This window comes from Cyanistes caeruleus, chromosome 24 (genome assembly GCF_971803275.1).
Source record: "Cyanistes caeruleus chromosome 24, bCyaCae1.hap1.1, whole genome shotgun sequence".
Lineage (NCBI taxonomy): Eukaryota > Metazoa > Chordata > Aves > Passeriformes > Paridae > Cyanistes > Cyanistes caeruleus.
This window is the reverse complement of record NC_141724.1, coordinates 671,770-690,169: the sequence shown is the minus strand read 5'-3', so window position 1 is coordinate 690,169 and position 18,400 is coordinate 671,770. Positions and strand designations below refer to the sequence as shown.

Here is an 18,400-nt window from a genome sequence, read left to right as displayed (position 1 = left end):
TATTGTCCAGGCACGTTTAATAAAGCACAGATTATTTTTTCTCCCCTCTAATGATCAAGCGTTTATATACATTGTATTAATAGCAGATTAAAAAATATTACAGAATTGAAAATCTGATTTATACAGAGGGGATGCTTAAGCAAACAGCTGAAAAGGATGAAAGAGAAGTATTCCTGTAATCCCCTCTGTTTTGAGCCACTTGCAGAACAAAAGCACCACAGCAACTGAAATTGTGGAAGCAGATGACGTGATTTACAGATTCTATTTATTCCGATTCAGACAAGGCACTGGTTAAGGAAAGCCTCTGTGTATGTACAAGGTGAGAAACGCTGGTGGAGGGCGAGGGTCGGTCACTGTGCTGGGAGCGGCTGTGCCATGTGCAGGGCAGGGGCCTGCATGGGCCAGCCCTCCTGGTGGTTCTGCAGCAGGCGGTACAGCTGCTTCAGGTGTGCCACGATGTTGTCCTTGATGTCCGGCGTGGAGATCTGCAGCCGCACGCTGCCGCTGTCAAAGGAGCGCGTGAAGTCCCCGGAGAACATCTCGTAGATCATCCGGGCCACAACGGGGATCACCTGTTAACAAGTCCCTGTGTTTAGCCTAAAGGCACGGGAAATATCCCTGGCACTCTGCAGGAAGCCCTGTCCTGGATGCAGAGATGGGTTCCACGATACCCTAAAACACACTCACAAACCAATTCTATTCAGCACACGTCACATTTGTGTTTACCCTCCCAAACCACCTGTCTTACTGGAGTTTCCCTGGTGCCAGAAGCCACAGCAGGAAAAGAACAGTCTCAGTATGGATGGGAATCGATCCCAAACCCAGCAGGGCTGGCACACATCACCCCAGAGCCCTACCTGCACCACGATCAGCTTCCTCTCCCTGGGTTTTCCATCGGGCCACTCTTCTCCAAAACAGAAGTAGATCTCGTATGGTGGCTGTTTCTCAATTTGTCCCTTCTGATGGGCAATCAGCTCTAGGAAGAAAAGCAGGGTGCTGCAGGGTTGTCCTCTTCAGGCTGGAAACACCCATGACCTCCCATCTCATTGCATCACCCCTGGTCAGTCTTACCTACACAGTGTCCTCTGCCACCTCTCACACACTTACAGCTCATTGCTTGCTCGTGGAGTGCTTGCTTTAAAAGCAAGGCCCTGTGATGTCATTCAATGAGTGTACAGTGCCTTTTCCTGCCACACACCCACTCCAAACTCCCTGAAATCAGGGGAGCAGTGGCCCCGAGCTGCTCTCCACAGCTGGTGCATCCAGGCACGACCCATGTCCAGAGCTGTTTTCCACAAGCAGAAGTTACCTACCGCTTAGGAACGTTTCCAGACAGAAGAGCTTCACCTTCTTTTGCCTCTCAATCAGATTTGGGGTGGTGGAGGAGGGGGCACAGGGCCCAGACCAGTACACCTTGCACTGGCAGAGCCGCACGGCGTAGATGGCGTGGCCGCTGACCTCCAGGATCAGTCCCCTGTCCATAACATCCAGCAAACGACTCGTGAAGATCTTCTGCCTTTCGTTGGTGATCTGCTCCGTCCCTGGAAACTTGACTTGCTCCAAACTGATGGGCCCAAAGAGCTCCTCCTGGTCTGGCATAGGACCCAGCTCTCCGTAGAAAAGTCTGCAGCCCTGTGGGTTGCTCACGGTTGTTGTGGGTCCAGTCTCCTTCCCTCGATATTCAAACTTGATCTCTAGATCTGTCACTGAGAGAGAAACGGTCAGAGTTGCTTTTCCTGGAGTATCAGCAGCAGGGACACCACACAAACCCCGCTGCCCTCACAGGGATGTTTAAACCCCTCAGTTCCAGTTAAATCACACAAGTTCTCCTCACTTACCCACGAACAGCCACAGGAAAAAAAGACCAAACACTATTTTCTGTGGGGTTTTACAGTACAAAAGCAGAAGCACTGTTACAAGCCCGTGCACGTACTTGGCAGGGAGCTGATCCAGAGCTCGGGGCTGCTGAAGAAGTCGTGCTGCAGCGCCGTTGGGGGCATTTCCATATCCAGAGGTTCGTTCTTTGGCCACACAGTTTCAGGGCTGCAGTTCTGTGCACTGGCTGGAGCCATCGGAGAATCTACAAAAAGGCAACAACTCCTCAATAAATCCAGATTTTATTTCAAGAATGTGGCAATTTACAAATACCTTCCCTAATACATTAGTCTGTGCCACCAACCATTGATATTAAGAAATGGAAACGTCTCTTGAATTGGGACATGCTGAGATTGATTCAATTCTTCCTCCTCTTCATCATCAAGATCATTATCCTTCTCATCCCAGGGAGCTGAGCCAGTGGAACCTGCAAACAAGCACATTCTTGTGGGTGGATTATCAGCACCAAACACTGAAAAAAATATCTTCATACTGGATATTTATTTGTGTACTTTCCAAATTTCACTAAAAAAGGCTAAATCTGATCCATACAACATGCTAATTTCAGTTTAATATATAATTCTAGAAAGTGAAAGTTCGATGAAGTAAGACACAGTACTGCCAATATTAGACTCTTTGGCAGGAAAACAAACAACTGTGTGCAGCTTTATTCATTTTAGTACTAGAACAGGGTTCTAACTCCTTTCAGTTTAAGTACAGGCTTCACCTGGCAGCTGCTGCTGCTGCACAAGGGCAGCTGGAGAGTTAAAGCAGAGGGGAAGGAGCTCCCTTGGACCTGCCCAGGAGCCAGCCCGTGTCAGCAAGGCCCTCACCTGGATTAATGATTGATCCCTGCGACTGCGGGATGTCACACACTTCATAAATTTTAATGGGGTTCATGGGCACCTCCTTGGTGCCATCGTACATCAAATTAAACTCGCGGCTCTTGTTAAGTGCACATCGCAGCTGGGCTTTCCACTTTGCAGGGTCTGGCTCATCCACTCCCTCCTGGTACTTTCCGGTTTCCACAGCCCATGCCTGGGGACAAAGTACAGCCAGCTCAGTCCAGCCCTCCCCACAGAGCAGATTTATCAAACTTCCAAACAAATCCACCGTAAAATCCTTCTCTCGCAGAAGTCTTAATTAGAGCTCTTATGATAACAAATCATTGGAAATTCCCACTGCAATAGGTTTTCCCACTAAAAGAAAGTGGAGAAAAAAAGACATAAATCCAAACTCCAAAAGAATGTTCACAATTCTGGGTTACAGATTCTGTGGGTCTCAAATTCAACACCAGAGGTCATTTTTGACAGAGGCCTGGTTAAAATGGAGAAGAAGGACAGCCACAGACATCCAGCAGGCCTCTCCCTCTCTCACCCCAAAATCTGATTATTGGTCCAAGATCCCTCCAAGACAGAAGTCAGAAATTCCTCAAAGGAGTGCAGGGAGTCACAGTGAATCCCTCGGGATAAGATTAGGGCCAGCAGCGATGAGTGCTTGGGATGAGCTCGTGGTGGACCTCTTAAGACTTACGTAACAGCATTTCAGGCTTTGCTGCCAAGAACAAGCCAGTGCCCACATCCCAGCCCAAGCAGACGAAACCGACAGCAGTCAGCTTCCAGAGACCACGGATCACACACAGCACCTGGCCTTTGGTGGTGGGAAAGGGTTAAAGAACTCAACACCATCTCAGGCGGTGCCAGGCTTGGCATCCAGGTGCACAAAGTGGCTTTTCTGAGGTCAGATAAATAAAACGTGCCTGCAAACAGCTCCCGAGATGCCTGTCCAGCTCCTGGGCCAACAATCCAGCCCTTTGTCTCTGTTCCAGAGCCGTGGGATGCCCGAGCTCTGCCCTGCCTCACCTTGAAGATGGTGTTCTCCTCCTCGTGCTGGGGGCTGTGCCGAGTCGCGTGTTTCCAGGGGATCTGGAAGCGCTTGGCCTCGCGGTTCAGCCAGATCAGCCCGGGGTACATCCCACTGTCCACCTGCGCCACCAGCCACGGCTTCAGGCGCACCCTGCGCGGGTGGAGAGCCATGGTCTGCAACGGGAGACAGCAGAGCCGCTGCTGGGGTTACTCGAGCCTCACTTGCCTCAAAGAAACAAGATTTAACAAGAAAGGGCCCTGTGCTGTATGACTGCTGTTATTTTTATGGCACTGCACCCTGAAAACACCTATCCAGCTTCAGCAGGTGACTCCTCTGCCGGGAAGAGTCTCACACACCTCCCTGAGCAGGGCCCAGAACTGTTCCAAGGACAGCAGCTCACACTCGGCGCTCCAGAGCACGGTGTTTGTGCTCAATGAGCCCTGAGCAGGGCCCAGAACCGTTCCAAGGACAGCAGCTCACACTCGGCGCTCCAGAGCGCGGTGTTTGTGCTCAACGAGCCCTGAGCAGGGCCCAGAACCGTTCCAAGGACAGCAGCTCACACTCAGCGCTCCAGAGCGCGGTGTTTGTGCTCAATGAGCCCTGAGCAGACCTGGGCTGTAAACCCTGAGCAGAGATAACGCCACGAACAAGCCACAGCAAGAACAGGCAGCAGAGTTTCCAAAGCCTCCACAAACACCTTGGAGAAGGGGCTGAGCTGATCTCTGCTCCTCCAGCCCTGTCAGACTCGCAGCGAGGAGGAGAAAGGCTCTCTCTGCCTGGGAGGCTGAGGGGCTGTTTTACCACAGACACAGAAAGTCACTTTATGACTTTTCCATGAATGCCCTGAATGCAGCATAAGCGTTGGCAAACAGCAGTGACCTGTAATAACCAGGATGTTTATCCAGAAGGACATGAACTGCAGGACTGCCTGCACTGCTGCTAAAAATCCAGTGCTGTTTACTTAATGTTTTTGTTAAGTAGCCCTGTGTTGCTCATACAATTGCAGCCAGCCAATATTTTCCTTGTGTAGAACAAAGCCAAACAAACAAAATTAATACACGTCCCTCTCTCTAAGAAGAGGCAACATTGAGTATCTTTAGCTTTTGGGAGGGGATTTCTGCACTACACGTGTGCTCAGAAGGTGCATCTCCCATATTCATTTGTAAATCCTGAAACAGAGGTGAGAAATAACAAATATTCCCATTAATAAAGCAGTTACAGGACAAGTAAAACCTTTGCCATAAGCCCTGAATATTGCTGGAGGAGTTGCAAAATGCATCTGGTAGCAGAGATGGAGAAGATTAAAAAAATCCTATCCAAGAACTAGTCTAGGAACAGGTTTTATTTGTTCAAATACCTGCAGATCCCATTCAGATGCAAACGCTCACACAAAATTAATCCAAACACAACTCAAGTTTATCTGTTTATCTTTTCTGCAAAGAAAATGTTCAGCTTCAACTACAAACCATCCTTAAATAATAGTTTGAAAATGTGTGGGCACATTACCAGGCTGTTTCCCAGGAGCTGCAAAGGATCAGGAAGCAATCATCAAAATTATTTTAGTGCTCCTGAAACTCTGCGGTGTTGGTTCTCCGTGTTGAAAATGCTGTCAGAGTTAAACCTTCAGAAACGTGCTTGCAAAGACTCAAAGCCCAGGTTAATCCTGGACTTAGAATTGAGACCAAACTCAGGGACTGGTTCCTCTCAAAAAGGGACAAAAGTGACATTTTGAAGATGTTTTCCACAATCTCTTTTCCAGTTAGCTTTGCAAGCAGTCCCTGCAGGGAACGTGAGCTGTGCACAGGCGTGTGCGAGCCACGGAGTGTCATTCAAAGAGATCTGTGCCCCTCTCCCAGCAGAGGAGCCTGCACAAGGTGGCTGCTGGCTGGGATTGTCCCCAGGCCCGCAGACAGCGTCTGTCAGTGCCCCACACTACAATACTTTATGACCTTTTATCACCAGTGACTTGTTGACACAATAACTGAGAGCAAATCAACTTGAATCCCATCGCTGGGCTCAGACGGTGAGTCAGCCTCTCACAACCTTCAACTTCCACGGGTGGGTTCCACGGCTGGCAGACACCTGGGGGATGTCTGTGCCCATCCTGGGCTCTGCCAAGGCAGGCCTGGCCTCTCCCAGGGCTCCTCATCGCACAGAGCCAGGGACAGCGCAGTTCCCTTCATCCCCACTCCTTTGGGTGCCGTGTAGGGATAATTAACGCATCCCTGTGCTGCTAATGCATCTCTGGGCAGCGATGTAATTACTCCCTGTACACCAATTATTAGTATTTCTCCTTGGAGACATTCAGGCCAACAAGAACTCCAACTCAGGAAGGAGCAGCCGGCCTGCAGAGGAGTGACCAAGGCCAGGGACAGCTGTGGTGCCTCTCGGGGTCCTGCTGAGGTGCCAGACAGTCCAACAGCACATGGAGCACCAGGAAAACCGTCCTGAAGCCCAGCTCAGCTCTGCTGTACAGATGCTTTCGCTCCCCGCCAGCAGATCCGAATATATTCAATGGTCCTGCTCCACCTCATGCATTAAAGATGGAAGGGTCTTCTCGGGGTTCACTGCTGGGAACCCACAGACCCTGCTCCTTGCTCCTGACCTTGGTTTGTCTGAATTATCCTGGATCTCACGGACCTGCGTTCATTTTTTTCAAAGGCAAACCTTCCCACAGAGAAATTCCCAGGCGGAATTTCCATCAGACGCTGAATCACCTCCCTGTCCCTGGAACCTGGGATTGCAGAGATCTGCACATCTCCTGCCCCCCGTGCTGCCCCCAGCACACCTGGACAGAATTAACCCTTTCAATTCCCATTTTGGGCACCCCAAGCCGGTCACCTGCGGGCGGGGCAGCGCCTGCAGCGGGAAGGGGAATGGGTTGGGACAGGGAGCGTGGGGCTGGGCTGGAACAGCTGCAGTGCCTGGAGGGTGGGGGGAAAACACCAGCCTCGTCCTAACTTTAGGCCTCGCTTTACACCGGCCCGAAAGGCGTAGCCCGGGGCTAGCCCGGCGCAGCCGCTGGGAAGGAAGGAAGGAAGGAGCGCTAAATCGGCATTTTCAGGGGGCTCCGGCCCCGCTCCGGCCCCGCTCCGGCCCCGCTCCGAGCCCCGCTCTATCCCCGCTCCGGCCCCGTTCCGAGCCCCGCTCTATCCTGGCTCTATCCCCGCTCCGGCCCCGCTCTGTCCCCGCTCTGTCCGCGCCCAGCGGCTCCCGGGCCGGTTCCGTCCGATCCCCGCGTCCCGCCCAGCTCACCCCGTCCGTCTGTCCGTCCGTCTGTCCGTCCGTCTGTCCGTCCGTCTGTCCGTCCGTCTGTCCGTCCGTCTGTCCGTCCGTCTGTCCGGGGGCTGGGGCGGGGCCGCCCCGCGGGGGCAGCGGCGCTCGGGCAGCGGCGGCCGCGCTCACCCAGCGCCCGCCCCGCCTCACCTGCCCCGCCTCACCTGCCCCGCCTCACCTGCCCCGCCTCACCTGCCCTGCTCCGCCTCACCTGCCCCGCCTCACCTGCCCTGCTCCGCCTCACCTGCCCCGCCTCACCTGCCCCGCCTCACCTGCCCCGCCTCACCTGTCCTGCCCCTCCTCAACCCCCTGCTCCGCCTCACCTGCCCCGCCTCACCTGTCCTGCTCCGCCTCAACCCCCTGCTCCGCCTCACCTGTCCTGCTCCGCCTCACCTGTCCTGCTCCGCCTCAACCCCCTGCCCCGCCTCACCTGTCCTGCTCCGCCTCACCTGTCCTGCTCCGCCTCAACCCCCCCGCCCCGCCTCACCTGTCCCGCCTCAACCCCCCATGCCCCGCCCCTCACCTGCCCGGACCCGCCCCTCCTCACCTGCCCAGGTGCGCTCGGCATCCCCCCCATCCCGCACATCCCCCCCATCCCCTCACACCCCTGATCCCCTCACATCCCCCCATCCCGCACACCCCCCTGATCCCCTCACATCCCCCCATCCCGCACACCCCCCCATCCCCTCACATCCCCCCATCCCCTCACATCCCCCCATCCCGCACACCCCCCTGATCCCCGCACACCCCCCTGATCCCCTCACATCCCCCGACCCCCGCACACCCCCGGGCCGAGCGGAGCACCCCACATCCCCCCCCGTTCTGCCGCGGCCCTTTTCCTGATAAATGGAATATTTAAGAAGCTTCTAAACGGGATCCTCCCCCCCGCCCCAGCCCCGGCAAATGGAGCATGTAGGAAGTTTGCTTTTAAGCGGGATATCTTTTCATGCCTTTTTAATGGAATAAAAAGGATTTAAAGGATTCATTGCCTTTTTAATGGAATATTTTGGGAGGAAAACATTAAGTTCCTGGCCTTTTTCGCAGTTCAAAGCATATTCAGCTGAGTCATAGAATCACAGCATAATTAAGGCTGGAAAAGACCTCTAAGTCCAAACATTAACCCAGCACAGCCATGTCCAGCACCAAACCGTGTCCCTCGGCTCCACATCCGCAGGGTTCTGAGCGCTTCCAGGGCCAGTGGCACTGCCACTTCCCCAGGCAGCCTGTTCCAGTGCTTGTCCATCCTTTCAGTGAAAAAATTATCCAAAATATCCAACCCAAACCTCCCCTGGCACAGCCTAAGCACACTTGCTCTTATGTCCATCCATAAATCCTTACTCAGTCAATGACAGCACAGGATGAAGCCAAACCCTGAAGTCAACCCTGGCCACAGCACACAGCTTTTTTTCTCTGAAAAGCATAAAAAAGTCGCTTTTCCCTGCCTCCATCCCTGCTCTGGGGTCACACCTACCCCTGGGAAGGGGCTCAGCAGCTTCTCCCTGGTCCCTGCACAGCCTCCTGCCCTCCAGCCTCGTGGCTTATTTATTTTCCTCGTAGGTGGAGAAGCGTGACTCAGTGGTGAATCTTGGTTTCAAGGATCATACAATACTTCACCATTCAGTTTCAATGAACCAGGAAAAAAATGGGAATTTCCCTTCTCCTTCACACTGTGGAAAATGCTGAGCCCTGGTTTTGGGAAGGCTGACTTACACACAGCTCAGTCCCAACGCAAGAGTTTGGAACTAGACAAAAATCTTGGAGATCTTCACACAGAGACAAAACAATTCACCATTTTTCTAGGGAAGTTTGCCTTGCTGGATGTCAAGTGCAAGGTAAATATTTCAGGCTTCATTCAGCATGAAATTTCACTCAGAGGAAACATGCAGGAGTTTGTCAGCACACAAGAAACCCTTTCTGGCAATAAGCAGGAGTCAGGATGTGACACTCTGGGTCAGCGCTCTCTGAGCTGGGTGAGATGGGTTTCATCAGTGGTACCTCACCATTCCTGGTGTGTAAATCAGGGGACAGCTGCTCCTGGGGTAAAACACCCGTGTTATCCCTGCTCTGTAAAAGCATGAGGAGCTAGGACAGTTCTGGGAACAACCGGGAAGAGACGCAGGGAGATATTGGGCTGAACTCCAGGCCAGGCTCTGAAGGATCTTTGATCTGTCCTCAGATGGGTCAGCACAAAAGCCACGGTTCATCCTCCCTGCATTCCTGCTGCCCACAGGGAAATCCAGGGCTGCTTTGGGCTGGCTCTGTTTGTGCTGGGATGCTGGGGAGCTGTGGCAGGAGACAGCAGCGGTGCAGCTCACGCTCCTGGCCGGGGCTGTGCCCTCCCCGGGTCCCCTCGAGATGCCCAACCCGCAGGAGGGGTCCTGGGGCAGCTCAGGGCTGGGGGGATTTAAAAACAGAGCAAAGTGGCAGAGCAGCTGGGTGAGAACTGCTCCAGCTTGGGATCTCCAGCGTGAGAAGGGTCAGTGGTGCCTGCAGTGTCCCTGCAGGTCCCCTCTGGCTGTGCCTCTGCTGCCTTCCCAGCACCGATGCCAAACAAATGACTCTCCCCAGCCCTCTGCAGCGTTTGGTGGTTTTTTTTTTCCCTCTTGAGTTTCTACCAGCCTGTGCTGGAGCGTGTGGCAGCACGTTGGGGTAGGCAGCTGACGGGAAATAAAGAGTCTTTTTCCATGCTCTTGGCTGGGAAACTGCAGCTCTTTGGAGCTGGGGAGGTGATAATCCAGGGATAACTCATTTGTGCAATCAGATGTTACCTGTCCATAACTGATCATCCAAAGTGTTCACTGTGACACACAGAGCACTGATCCTGCTCCTTCAGGCTGACAAACAGCACCAAGCTCTGCACTGCAGCAGTTCCTAGAAACTATTCCTTTAGTTTTACTTCTCTCTGCCTGTATTTACCTCCAGCTGCATCATTTTTTTGGAATCAAATGAAGAGATCTTTTGGCTGCTGAGGTGTCCCTTCTGAAGTGGCATCCCTCTGGCTGAGGGACAGCAGCTCTTTCAGTGCAGTCTGCAGAGCACACAGAGGATGTGCAGAGGAATTTTCATACGAGGAGCTTTGGGATTTACTTTATTTCAGTGCCAAATTCACATCACTGTTTTATCAACACGACTGTGTGGCACGATACCTGCAGCAGCAGCAGCAGCTGGGCTTTGTGCTCCAGGTCTCTGACAGCCCTTTGTTCCCAGCTGGAGAAGATTGCAGTCATCAAACAAAAAGGAACCATTTTCTCTCCTGGGAACAGATCACCAAGTTCCCATAAGGCAAAACAAAATTATGCAATGAGTCAAGACAATGTCCTGGGCATGTGGAGTCTTGCTGAGTGCTCTCAGCACTCACATTCCAGTGAGTGCTCCGTGCAGGAGAGCAGCACAGAATGGTGGAGAGGCTTCAGCCCAGCACATCCCAAACTCCCAAACTCCCAAACAAGGAATGAATCCTTTCCCACCCCGGCCAGGCAGCACCGCTGGGCCCTGGGGCTCTTTGTGACCCAGGGAGAGCTCCTGGCCTCACCAGCCAAGATAATTCCAAAAATGATATAAAATAATTGATAAACATGAGTGTGGCTACCAAAGGCTTTGTCCCAGGAGCTGTAGTGAAGAGGAAAATGGGGAGGGTGGATTTACTGGTGCTTTTCTGCTGGGCAGCCCTGGAGCTGCTCTGCTGTGATGAGACAACTCCGAGTCAGGGGCTGAAGCGCTCCCAGAAGGAAGGGCTGAGTTCATTATTTTGTTACATTCTTCAAGGCACGAGGATAGACAAGAATATCATTATTAAAAAATGCTTTAACTGAAATAGAACAGCCTTCAATTCTGTGGCAACTTCTCTGGCCCTGCCCATCCATCTCCAGGCTGTGTTGTCTCTGTCCTCTCTTTGCTCTTCTTTTAAATGAAACCAGACCTTGCCTGAGTATCCTTCCATGTCAAAGTGTAAGGCTGTATTATACTCCTGCAAATCTCTGTGTAGAAATAAAATAAATAAATATATAATATAAAATAATTAAAATAAATAAAAATAAATATATAAATATATATATAAATAGATATAGATAGATATAGATATAGATATACAGACACACAGTACCACTGCTGGGTTACCTGCAGGTGTGAGTGGATTCAGAACAAATCCCACTCTTACAGCACAGCATGAATTCCTCTACTGTTCTGCAATATCAAATTCAAATTTCAGCCTGGTTCTTAGCCAGTATTCTTCCATCAGAGAGGCTCTTCTTATCTAACCAACACCAAGAAAAGTTCCAAAAAAGTGAGCAGCTTAAATCTATCTGGGCCTTGGCATTAGGATAAGAGAATCTATGGTTTCCTATTAATGCTGCTCCAATCCTCTTAATGAAGATATTGGGCTGGCTTGGGCACATTTATAGCTCAGGTCATTCTTTCCACTGAACTGGTAATGGTTGGGTTCAGAACAAGTGGTTTGGGGTGCAGGAAAGCTGGAAAGGGCTCCCCAGGAACGGGAAAGGGCTCTGGGTGTGCTGAGAGGCTGAGCCGTGCTGCACAGAAAGGAAGAGCCCAGGGAAGAGCTGCACTTTGTGCCTGCAATCAAAGCAATAAATGAGATTCAGGGGGAAGGGGTAAGCAGGAGAATTTCCATGGACACAAAGAGGGAAAGGGAATAAGGAGAATATGCTCTAAAAATACAGAAATAAACATTTCCTGCTCTTTTTAACTTGGAGATGGAGATGTGCCAATAAGAGGAATGTGTGCACCTAGGTGCCTTCACTGTCTCCCAGCCTTCAGGAGGCATTCAGTGAATTCAATCCATCAGCAGCTTTTTTCATGGAAGTGTTTGTTTCCTCAGGATTCCCTCTCTGTAGTTCTTTCCTGTGAAGCACTGAGCAGCCCCCACAGGCATTGCAAAGCCAGCATTGCAAAGATGAATATTCCTTCCCTGGAATCCCTTTTTTCCCCTGGAAAACTCCCAGGACAGAGAATGGGGCTGGGAGTTGTGTGTAAAGGGAAACTCTGCTCCCAAATTCTTTGACAGCGAGGCATTAATGTGTAGAAAGACCCTGAGCCCCGGGACTTTGCTCCTAAATAGGGCACAGCTCAGAACATCTGAAGGTCTCTGGGGCTCATGGGTGGGAATCTCCTAATGATCTTTAGTTATTTTTATCCGTGCTCGGGGCAGAGGAGCCACTCTGAGAGTGGAAGCACTCACGGAGCTCCGGGAGCAGGGAAGGGGAGAGGAACGGGAGAATAAAGCACAAAAAAGGGAAGGTGGCACAGCAAGACACAGCACCAACATCAGAGAAGGGCACGGGACAGCGAGGAGAGAAACAACAAAGGACTTTGGCAGGGCTTTTTTTCTTCTTTTCCTTCTGCTTTTAATCCTGAGGAAAATGGGCCAGCAGTTCACCAATGCTGAAGGGGAGCAAGGAGAGATTGATGTTGCAGAGCTGCAGGAATGGTATAAGAAATTTGTGGTGGAATGTCCCAGTGGGACCCTCTTCATGCACGAGTTCAAGCGGTTCTTCGGGGTCCAGGACAACCAGGAGGCAGCAGAGTATGTGGAGAACATGTTCAGGGCTTTTGACAAGAACGGGGTAAGTGCTGAGGAGGTTTTGCTGTTATTTGTGTGGGGATTTCTCAATCTGTCTTGTGCAGTGGGGAGGTGTTTGTGCTGTGCCCACCCCTCATGGGCTGGGGGCAGGACAGGGAGCACAGGCCAGCCTGGATTTATCTCAAATCTCCTCCTAAATTAAGGTCAGAATGTCCCCTTAAGGGACCAAGGGTGGATAAAATGTTAAAACTTAGGCAGTCACACTTAAAGCCAAGGCTCCCACATACTAATAATATATTAGTATTATAAAATATATTTTCTGTTTATATATTTATTAAAAAGTATTTCTCTGTTGAGGTGGAGAGAAATGAGAGTGCAGGAAAATCCCCCTCAGGCTTGTTCTGTGTTGGAGGAAGTGTCTGTATCGAGTACCAGCAGGTGCTTTGTAATAAAACATTGAATTTAGCTTTGCTTCCAAAACAAAGGAATGCTGAACAATTCAGACATTCTGCTTTTGATTCCCTTTGCCATTATTTGTCATGGGACTCCTGGGGACACTGGGTTCTGGTTCAGGGACAGCTCCTGCACACCCTGCCCAGCTCAGCAGCCTCAGCAGCGTTTGCCAAATGGCTCCATCAGACTTTTCCTGAAGCTCTGCATCATATTCCAGCTCTGGGCATGTTTGTTCCTTCTATCAACACAGGAGAAGGGGACTCAGGTTGTTCATCTCTGATCAACTCATCTCCCTTAAGATCCCTTTGAAAATAGGGACAAAATCACATTGAAGTGGCAGCAAAAGTCACTTTGTGGGAAAGGATTCTAAAAGGTCATGGAAAATGTTGGCAGGTCAGGCTTGTCTCAGAATTCCAAGTCATAAAAACCCAAATTCCTGCAAAAAATGAAAGCTTCAGGTCCCAAATTCTGTTATGAAAGCTGTGGAGAAAAGGTAGCAGAGCAAACTGTGCATTAAAGAAGAAGTCCCATTCCTCTTTTACAGGAGTTTTCCCCCCAGGACAGGGAATCTGAATTAGGGGATGCTGGTGCATGGCAGGGTGGGGAGGAGGAGCCCAGGCTGGCTGCTCTGGGGTGTGCCTGTGCCTGCTGCTGCTCCTGACCTGCTGCAAACCCTCCCTAAAGCTCCAAACAAATCCCTGTCCCGTGCATGCTCCTCCTGGCAGGCTGAGCCAGGCTTTCTGGAAGCTGTAAAACACTTTTTATCACTGTCCCAGCCAGCCCAGTGACAGCCAGCTGCTGCTCCTCTCTTGCCACAGGATAACACCATCGATTTTCTGGAGTACGTGGCTGCCTTGAATCTTGTTTTACGAGGAAAGCTGGAACACAAGCTGAGGTGGACGTTCAAAGTGTATGACAAGGATGGGAACGGCTGCATAGATAAACCTGAGCTGCTGGAAATTGTTGAGGTAAGTGGGCATTGCCCAATCCCCTTTTTGAGCAATCCCTGCTCTTTGGCAATGCTGTGAGGTGGATGGGGTTTGTGATAATCGGGTTTCAAGGCTGTGGATGGTGATGAAGTGAGAATGCCTGCCTTGGCAGAGGGCTGGGAGTCACTGTGGGTGTGTGCTGGGGTCCCAGGGCTCTGCTCTGCCTTTCCTTCCAGCCCCTCCTCACCGAGGGCTGCCCTGGGGGGGAGGATTCCACCCCTGCCCTGGCTCGGTGAGAATGAGGTACCAGTTTGCACCCACCTTGGTACTGGTGCCTGTCTGGGGCTCTGCTGAGTCCTGCCCTTGCTTTCAGCCATAAAAAAACTAAAAGCTAAAAGCTAAAAGCCATGATTTTAGAGCAGGGCGAGGTGGGAGCTGCTCTCTGCCAGGGACACAACAAGGGACAGCACCTCGAGTAGCACCAGGGCAGGTTTGGATGATTATCAGGAAAAATGTCTTGACTGAAAGTGTTGTCCAGCCCTGACACCGGGACCAGCAGCCCTGCAGGGATATAAAAGCTGTGACTTTTATATAAAAGATGTGATATAAAAGGTGTGATATAAAAGGTGTGATATAAAAGGTGTGATGTGAAAGATGTGATATCAGAGATGTGATATAAAAGGTGTGATATCAAAGGTGTGATATCAAAGATGTGATATAAAAGGTGTGATATAAAAGGTGTGATATCAAAGGTGTGATATCAAAGATGTGATATCAAAGGTGTGATATCAAAGATGTGATATCAAAGATGTGATATCAAAGGTGTGATATCAAAGGTGTGATATCAAAGGTGTGATATCAAAGGTGTGACACCTGGGGACAGGGGTCAGGGGTGGCCTGGGCAGGGCTGGGGGAACAGTTGGGCTGGATGATCCTGAAGGGCTGTTCCAAGCTGGGGGATGCTGAGGGGCTGAGCACAAGCCAGGCACCAGCACCTGTGCTCTCCCCAGGGTGAAATACCTCGCTGGCTCTGCTCCCCTGGCCAGCAGAGCTCGGGGGCACTGCCCGTCCCCCCGTGAGCATCCCAGGGGAGAGAGCACCAGGAGCTGCCCCTGGGGGAGAGCAGCTGGTCCCTGCAGCAGCTGTGACAGCAGGACAGGCCAGCCTGTCTGGGCCACGCTCCATTGAAGCTCTGAGGTCAGCCAGGAATTGCCCAGAACGGCGAGGCCACTGCTGATCCTCTCTCTGGGGCACTGAAGGTGGCAATGGACGGGGGGAATGAAGTCTGACCCTTTCCCGTGGCGAAGGGGAGCAGACACTGTGGCTCAGGAGGTTTGCTAAGCCAGGTTTGATCTGCAGCCCCACCACAGCCTCACAGAGAGCCCAGGCCAGCCTGGCTTTGGATGGCAGCAAAAAATCCAACTCCAGGCTTAGGACTTCTGCCATCTGTGAAATTCTCGCTTTGTTCTTTGCAAAAGGAGCCCTGAGGTCTGAGCAGTTTGTGTGAGGAGAGCAGGAGGGCAGCAGCTCACAGAGCAAAGGTAATTAATGTGCAGCCAGTGTAGGCACAACGGGTTCTGCCCAGCTCTGAGGCTGCTGAGGGACAGATCTTTCCAGAAAGGTTAAACCCCCAGCCTTTGAGGAAGACCTCCACAGTGATGGGATGATAACAGAGTTCACTGCTTTCCCTGTTGCAGTCCCTGTCCTAATCTGTGAGCTCCTTGCAGTCTATCTACAGGCTGAAGAAGGTGTGCTGGTCGGACGTGGAGGACAGGACCCCGCTGCTGACACCAGAGGAGGTGGTGGACAGGATATTCCAGCTGGTGGATGAGAACGGGGATGGTGAGTGATGGCTGGCTGCATTCCTGCCTGCTGAGAGCTCCCCTGGGCTGGGCTGCCTGCCTTGGATCACTCCTGTGGTGCTCGCAGTGCACAGCTTCTTGTTCCACAGAGTCTGAAGTGTCTTGGTGGAGCAGGGGGAAATCTCCGTTCTTATTTTAATGTAAAACACCGAGGAGTCGCTGCTGGGGCCGGGTTTTGGTGCCACCCAGATGCCATCCTCTGCCAGGTCCCCAAGAGCTGAGTGCCTCAGATCGTGTGTGATTAGCGTTTTATCTGACCCAGATAAAACTGGGATTGTTCCTGCCTCCTCCTGTGTTATCTCGGGGTGCTGAGTGTCCCTGTGTGCCCCTCTCCCCCACAGGGCAGCTGTCCCTTGACGAGTTCATTGATGGAGCCAGGAAGGACAAGTGGGTGATGAAGATGCTGCAAATGGATGTGAACCCCGGGGGATGGATCACGGAGCAGAGGAGAAAGAGTGCTTTGTTCTGAGGAAATGCGGCTTTGGCACGGCTGAAATGGTGATGCCTGACCCTCCCTCTAGCCTTTTAATTCTTTCCTTTTAATTCCATCTCAGCATCTCCAGTGCTTTCAGGAGCCGTTTGTAAAGCGTGCCGAGCACTGCTGGTACCCAGGGACTGTTTCTGGCCCATGAATAATCCTGTGTACACAGCACTGGGTTTGCCAGCTCTGCTTTTCGGTTACACCCCAAGAAATAAACTTTCTGTGGCTTCCTGCAGCAGGGCCGAGCAGGGCTGGGGGCTGGTGGCGGATGGGGAGTGAGGAGTGGGGCTGGTGCTGCTGGCCCAGCTCATTCCTGCTCTGCCAGCACCCAGAGCAGCCCAGGAGCTGCTGCTGGATCTTCAGGGCTCTCTGTGTGTGGTTTGTAGCCTCTGCTGCTGCTCGTGCCGGATTCCTGCCGGCACCAAAAACGAGAATTGGGTCGGAGAAGTGGCCAGGACAACACACAGAGCTGAGGGAAGCGATGTGAGGGCTGGGCAGGAGGAGCAGCAGCTCCATCCTCTCCCTCCTGGGGACCAGAGCCGGCTCCTTGTGCCTGCCCAGAGGCTCAGGGGGATGCTGCCACTTCACAGCTCAGGGGGCAGAACAGCACTGCTCGAATCCCTTCCAGTTCTGCAATCCTGGAATCCTGGAATCTTCCCTGTTCTCACGGAGTCACCACCCTGCAGCAGCTTCCCCTGCTCTGGAAGGGTGGCTGAGCTCAGGGAGCGCCTGGATTTCACTGCTCTGGGAAAAACGTGTGAGCAGAGACGAGGGGAGAGCAGAGTCTGCAGTGAGAGGATCTGTGCTGCTCCAGTGGCAGGAACACAGAACCTTTAATCATTGATGGTTTGGGTTTGGGAGGAGCTTTAAAACTCCTCCATTTCCAATCCCCCTGCCCCAGACAGGGATGTCACATCAAGCCCTGCCCAAACTGGCCTTGAAATGTGGAAAAAGTGACAAAAATTCCAGTACAGTGGTTTTACACTGGACTTAATTTAGCCCCAGACTAGAGATATAAAATTTACACAAGTTGCAGGCTGAGCTCTGCTGTTCTAACCCATGTTTCTACATAGATGTATGTGGGAAAAGAATTTGGGTTGAATCAAAATTTTGGTTCTCTTTTATTGGATTTACTGGTTCATTTACAAGAAAAAAGCTCCCCAGGAAAATAATAAAAGTTTGTTTGCTCCGTTTAATTTTTCCCATGGGATCAGTGGGCCAGGTCATACCAATGAAAAGATTTACAACCCCTTTTTGTGGCCTTTAATTAGGACTGTAGTAAGTGTCATTAGCTGATTAGTTTGCTGGTTTGTGGTCTTGTCAGTTTACCCAGTGTTTAAATTCCACGGGGAAGTGTTCAGGATTAGACACAATCAGTGCTAGAGTTCAGCTCGTGCACATTTCCACTTTGAAATAGCTTTTCTATGAGTTCTCTGTAAATACCGAGCAGTTTGTGGTGTGCTGACTTATCAGAGCTGATTAGACTTGTGCTTTCTGCTGCTCTCAGGCAGCTGCTCACAGCTCTCTTAGTCAATAGTTTATCAGCCCAAGATCTGAAAGAAAAATCTGACTTCTGACTTGAGAGCCTCTAAGAAAACATTCACTTTTATTGATTTTCCAACCTGTGAAAAAATGTTTCCACTGGAGGATACAAATCTCTAAGAATTCCTTGCATTTCAGCACCTCAGCCGAGGTAACACCCCCTGCTCCTTGCAGGGTTTGAGGGAGGCTGTTTTAGTTGCCAGAATTGCATTTTGCTGGTTCAGATCCTGCAGCTCTGCTGTCCTGGCCAGCCCAGGCTCTGCGGGGGCTGTTTGGGACCCCCAGGCCTGCTGAGCACTGCTACAGCTGTTGCTGGAAGTTTTGTAAGCCACGAATTGAATAAAGAAATATTTATTAAAAGCCTTTGTTTCATAGTATTTATTTGTTAATTAGGGGAAGATCTGTGTAAGCAGCTGAGTGTCTGACTGAAACTGTAGCCTGTGAGTGTGATCTGTTGAATTTAGGGGAGGAGCTGATGGAGCAGCTGGGTAAGGCAGAGATAAGGCAGAGGTGACGATGAAGGAGCCTCTTCTGTTCAACTTCCTTGTGATGACAGCAAAAACCATGAGAGTATAAT

The 18,400-nt window shown here is 51.4% G+C and overlaps 2 protein-coding genes across 3 annotated transcripts; one reads left to right on the top strand and one right to left on the bottom strand.

Moving 5' to 3' along the window:
• On the bottom strand, positions 1-7,412 carry IRF6 (interferon regulatory factor 6). Of its 2 annotated transcripts, none has more exons than XM_086861816.1 (8): positions 7,355-7,412; positions 3,738-3,914; positions 2,709-2,913; positions 2,180-2,302; positions 1,934-2,080; positions 1,314-1,706; positions 858-976; positions 1-572 (listed from the first exon to the last, which is right to left on the bottom strand). In XM_086861816.1, exons 2-8 carry the CDS (start codon positions 3,909-3,911, stop codon positions 351-353), a joined length of 1,383 nt encoding a protein of 460 aa, XP_086717942.1. In that variant the 5' UTR covers positions 3,912-3,914; positions 7,355-7,412; the 3' UTR covers positions 1-350. The 2 variants fall into 2 exon arrangements, with proteins under 2 accessions (XP_086717942.1, XP_086717943.1); XM_086861817.1 differs by lacking the exon at positions 7,355-7,412 and adding an exon at positions 6,997-7,150.
• Positions 7,413-11,984: 4,572 nt separating this feature from the next.
• On the top strand, positions 11,985-18,183 carry GUCA1B (guanylate cyclase activator 1B). The gene is made up of 4 exons (XM_023942219.2): positions 11,985-12,599; positions 13,828-13,977; positions 15,666-15,780; positions 16,142-18,183. Exons 1-4 carry the CDS (start codon positions 12,396-12,398, stop codon positions 16,267-16,269), a joined length of 597 nt encoding a protein of 198 aa, XP_023797987.1. The 5' UTR covers positions 11,985-12,395; the 3' UTR covers positions 16,270-18,183.
• Positions 18,184-18,400: the final 217 nt, after the last annotated feature.

What these genes read in the sequence shown, in the direction of transcription:
- IRF6 (XM_086861816.1), bottom strand. Translation starts at nt 3,911, where the DNA reads ATGGCTCTCCACCCGCGCAGGGTGCGCCTGAAGCCGTGGCTGGTGGCG. An exon ending in AGGAGAACACCATCTTCAAG is followed by an intron (nt 2,914 to 3,737) that starts GTGAGGCAGGGC and finishes CTTTGTCCCCAG; the next exon opens with GCATGGGCTGTGGAAACCGG. An exon ending in CTGGATCAGCTCCCTGCCAA is followed by an intron (nt 1,707 to 1,933) that starts GTACGTGCACGG and finishes TTTCTCTCTCAG; the next exon opens with TGACAGATCTAGAGATCAAG.
- GUCA1B (XM_023942219.2), top strand. Translation starts at nt 12,396, where the DNA reads ATGGGCCAGCAGTTCACCAATGCTGAAGGGGAGCAAGGAGAGATTGAT. An exon ending in GGGCTTTTGACAAGAACGGG is followed by an intron (nt 12,600 to 13,827) that starts GTAAGTGCTGAG and finishes CTCTTGCCACAG; the next exon opens with GATAACACCATCGATTTTCT. An exon ending in AGCTGCTGGAAATTGTTGAG is followed by an intron (nt 13,978 to 15,665) that starts GTAAGTGGGCAT and finishes AGCTCCTTGCAG; the next exon opens with TCTATCTACAGGCTGAAGAA.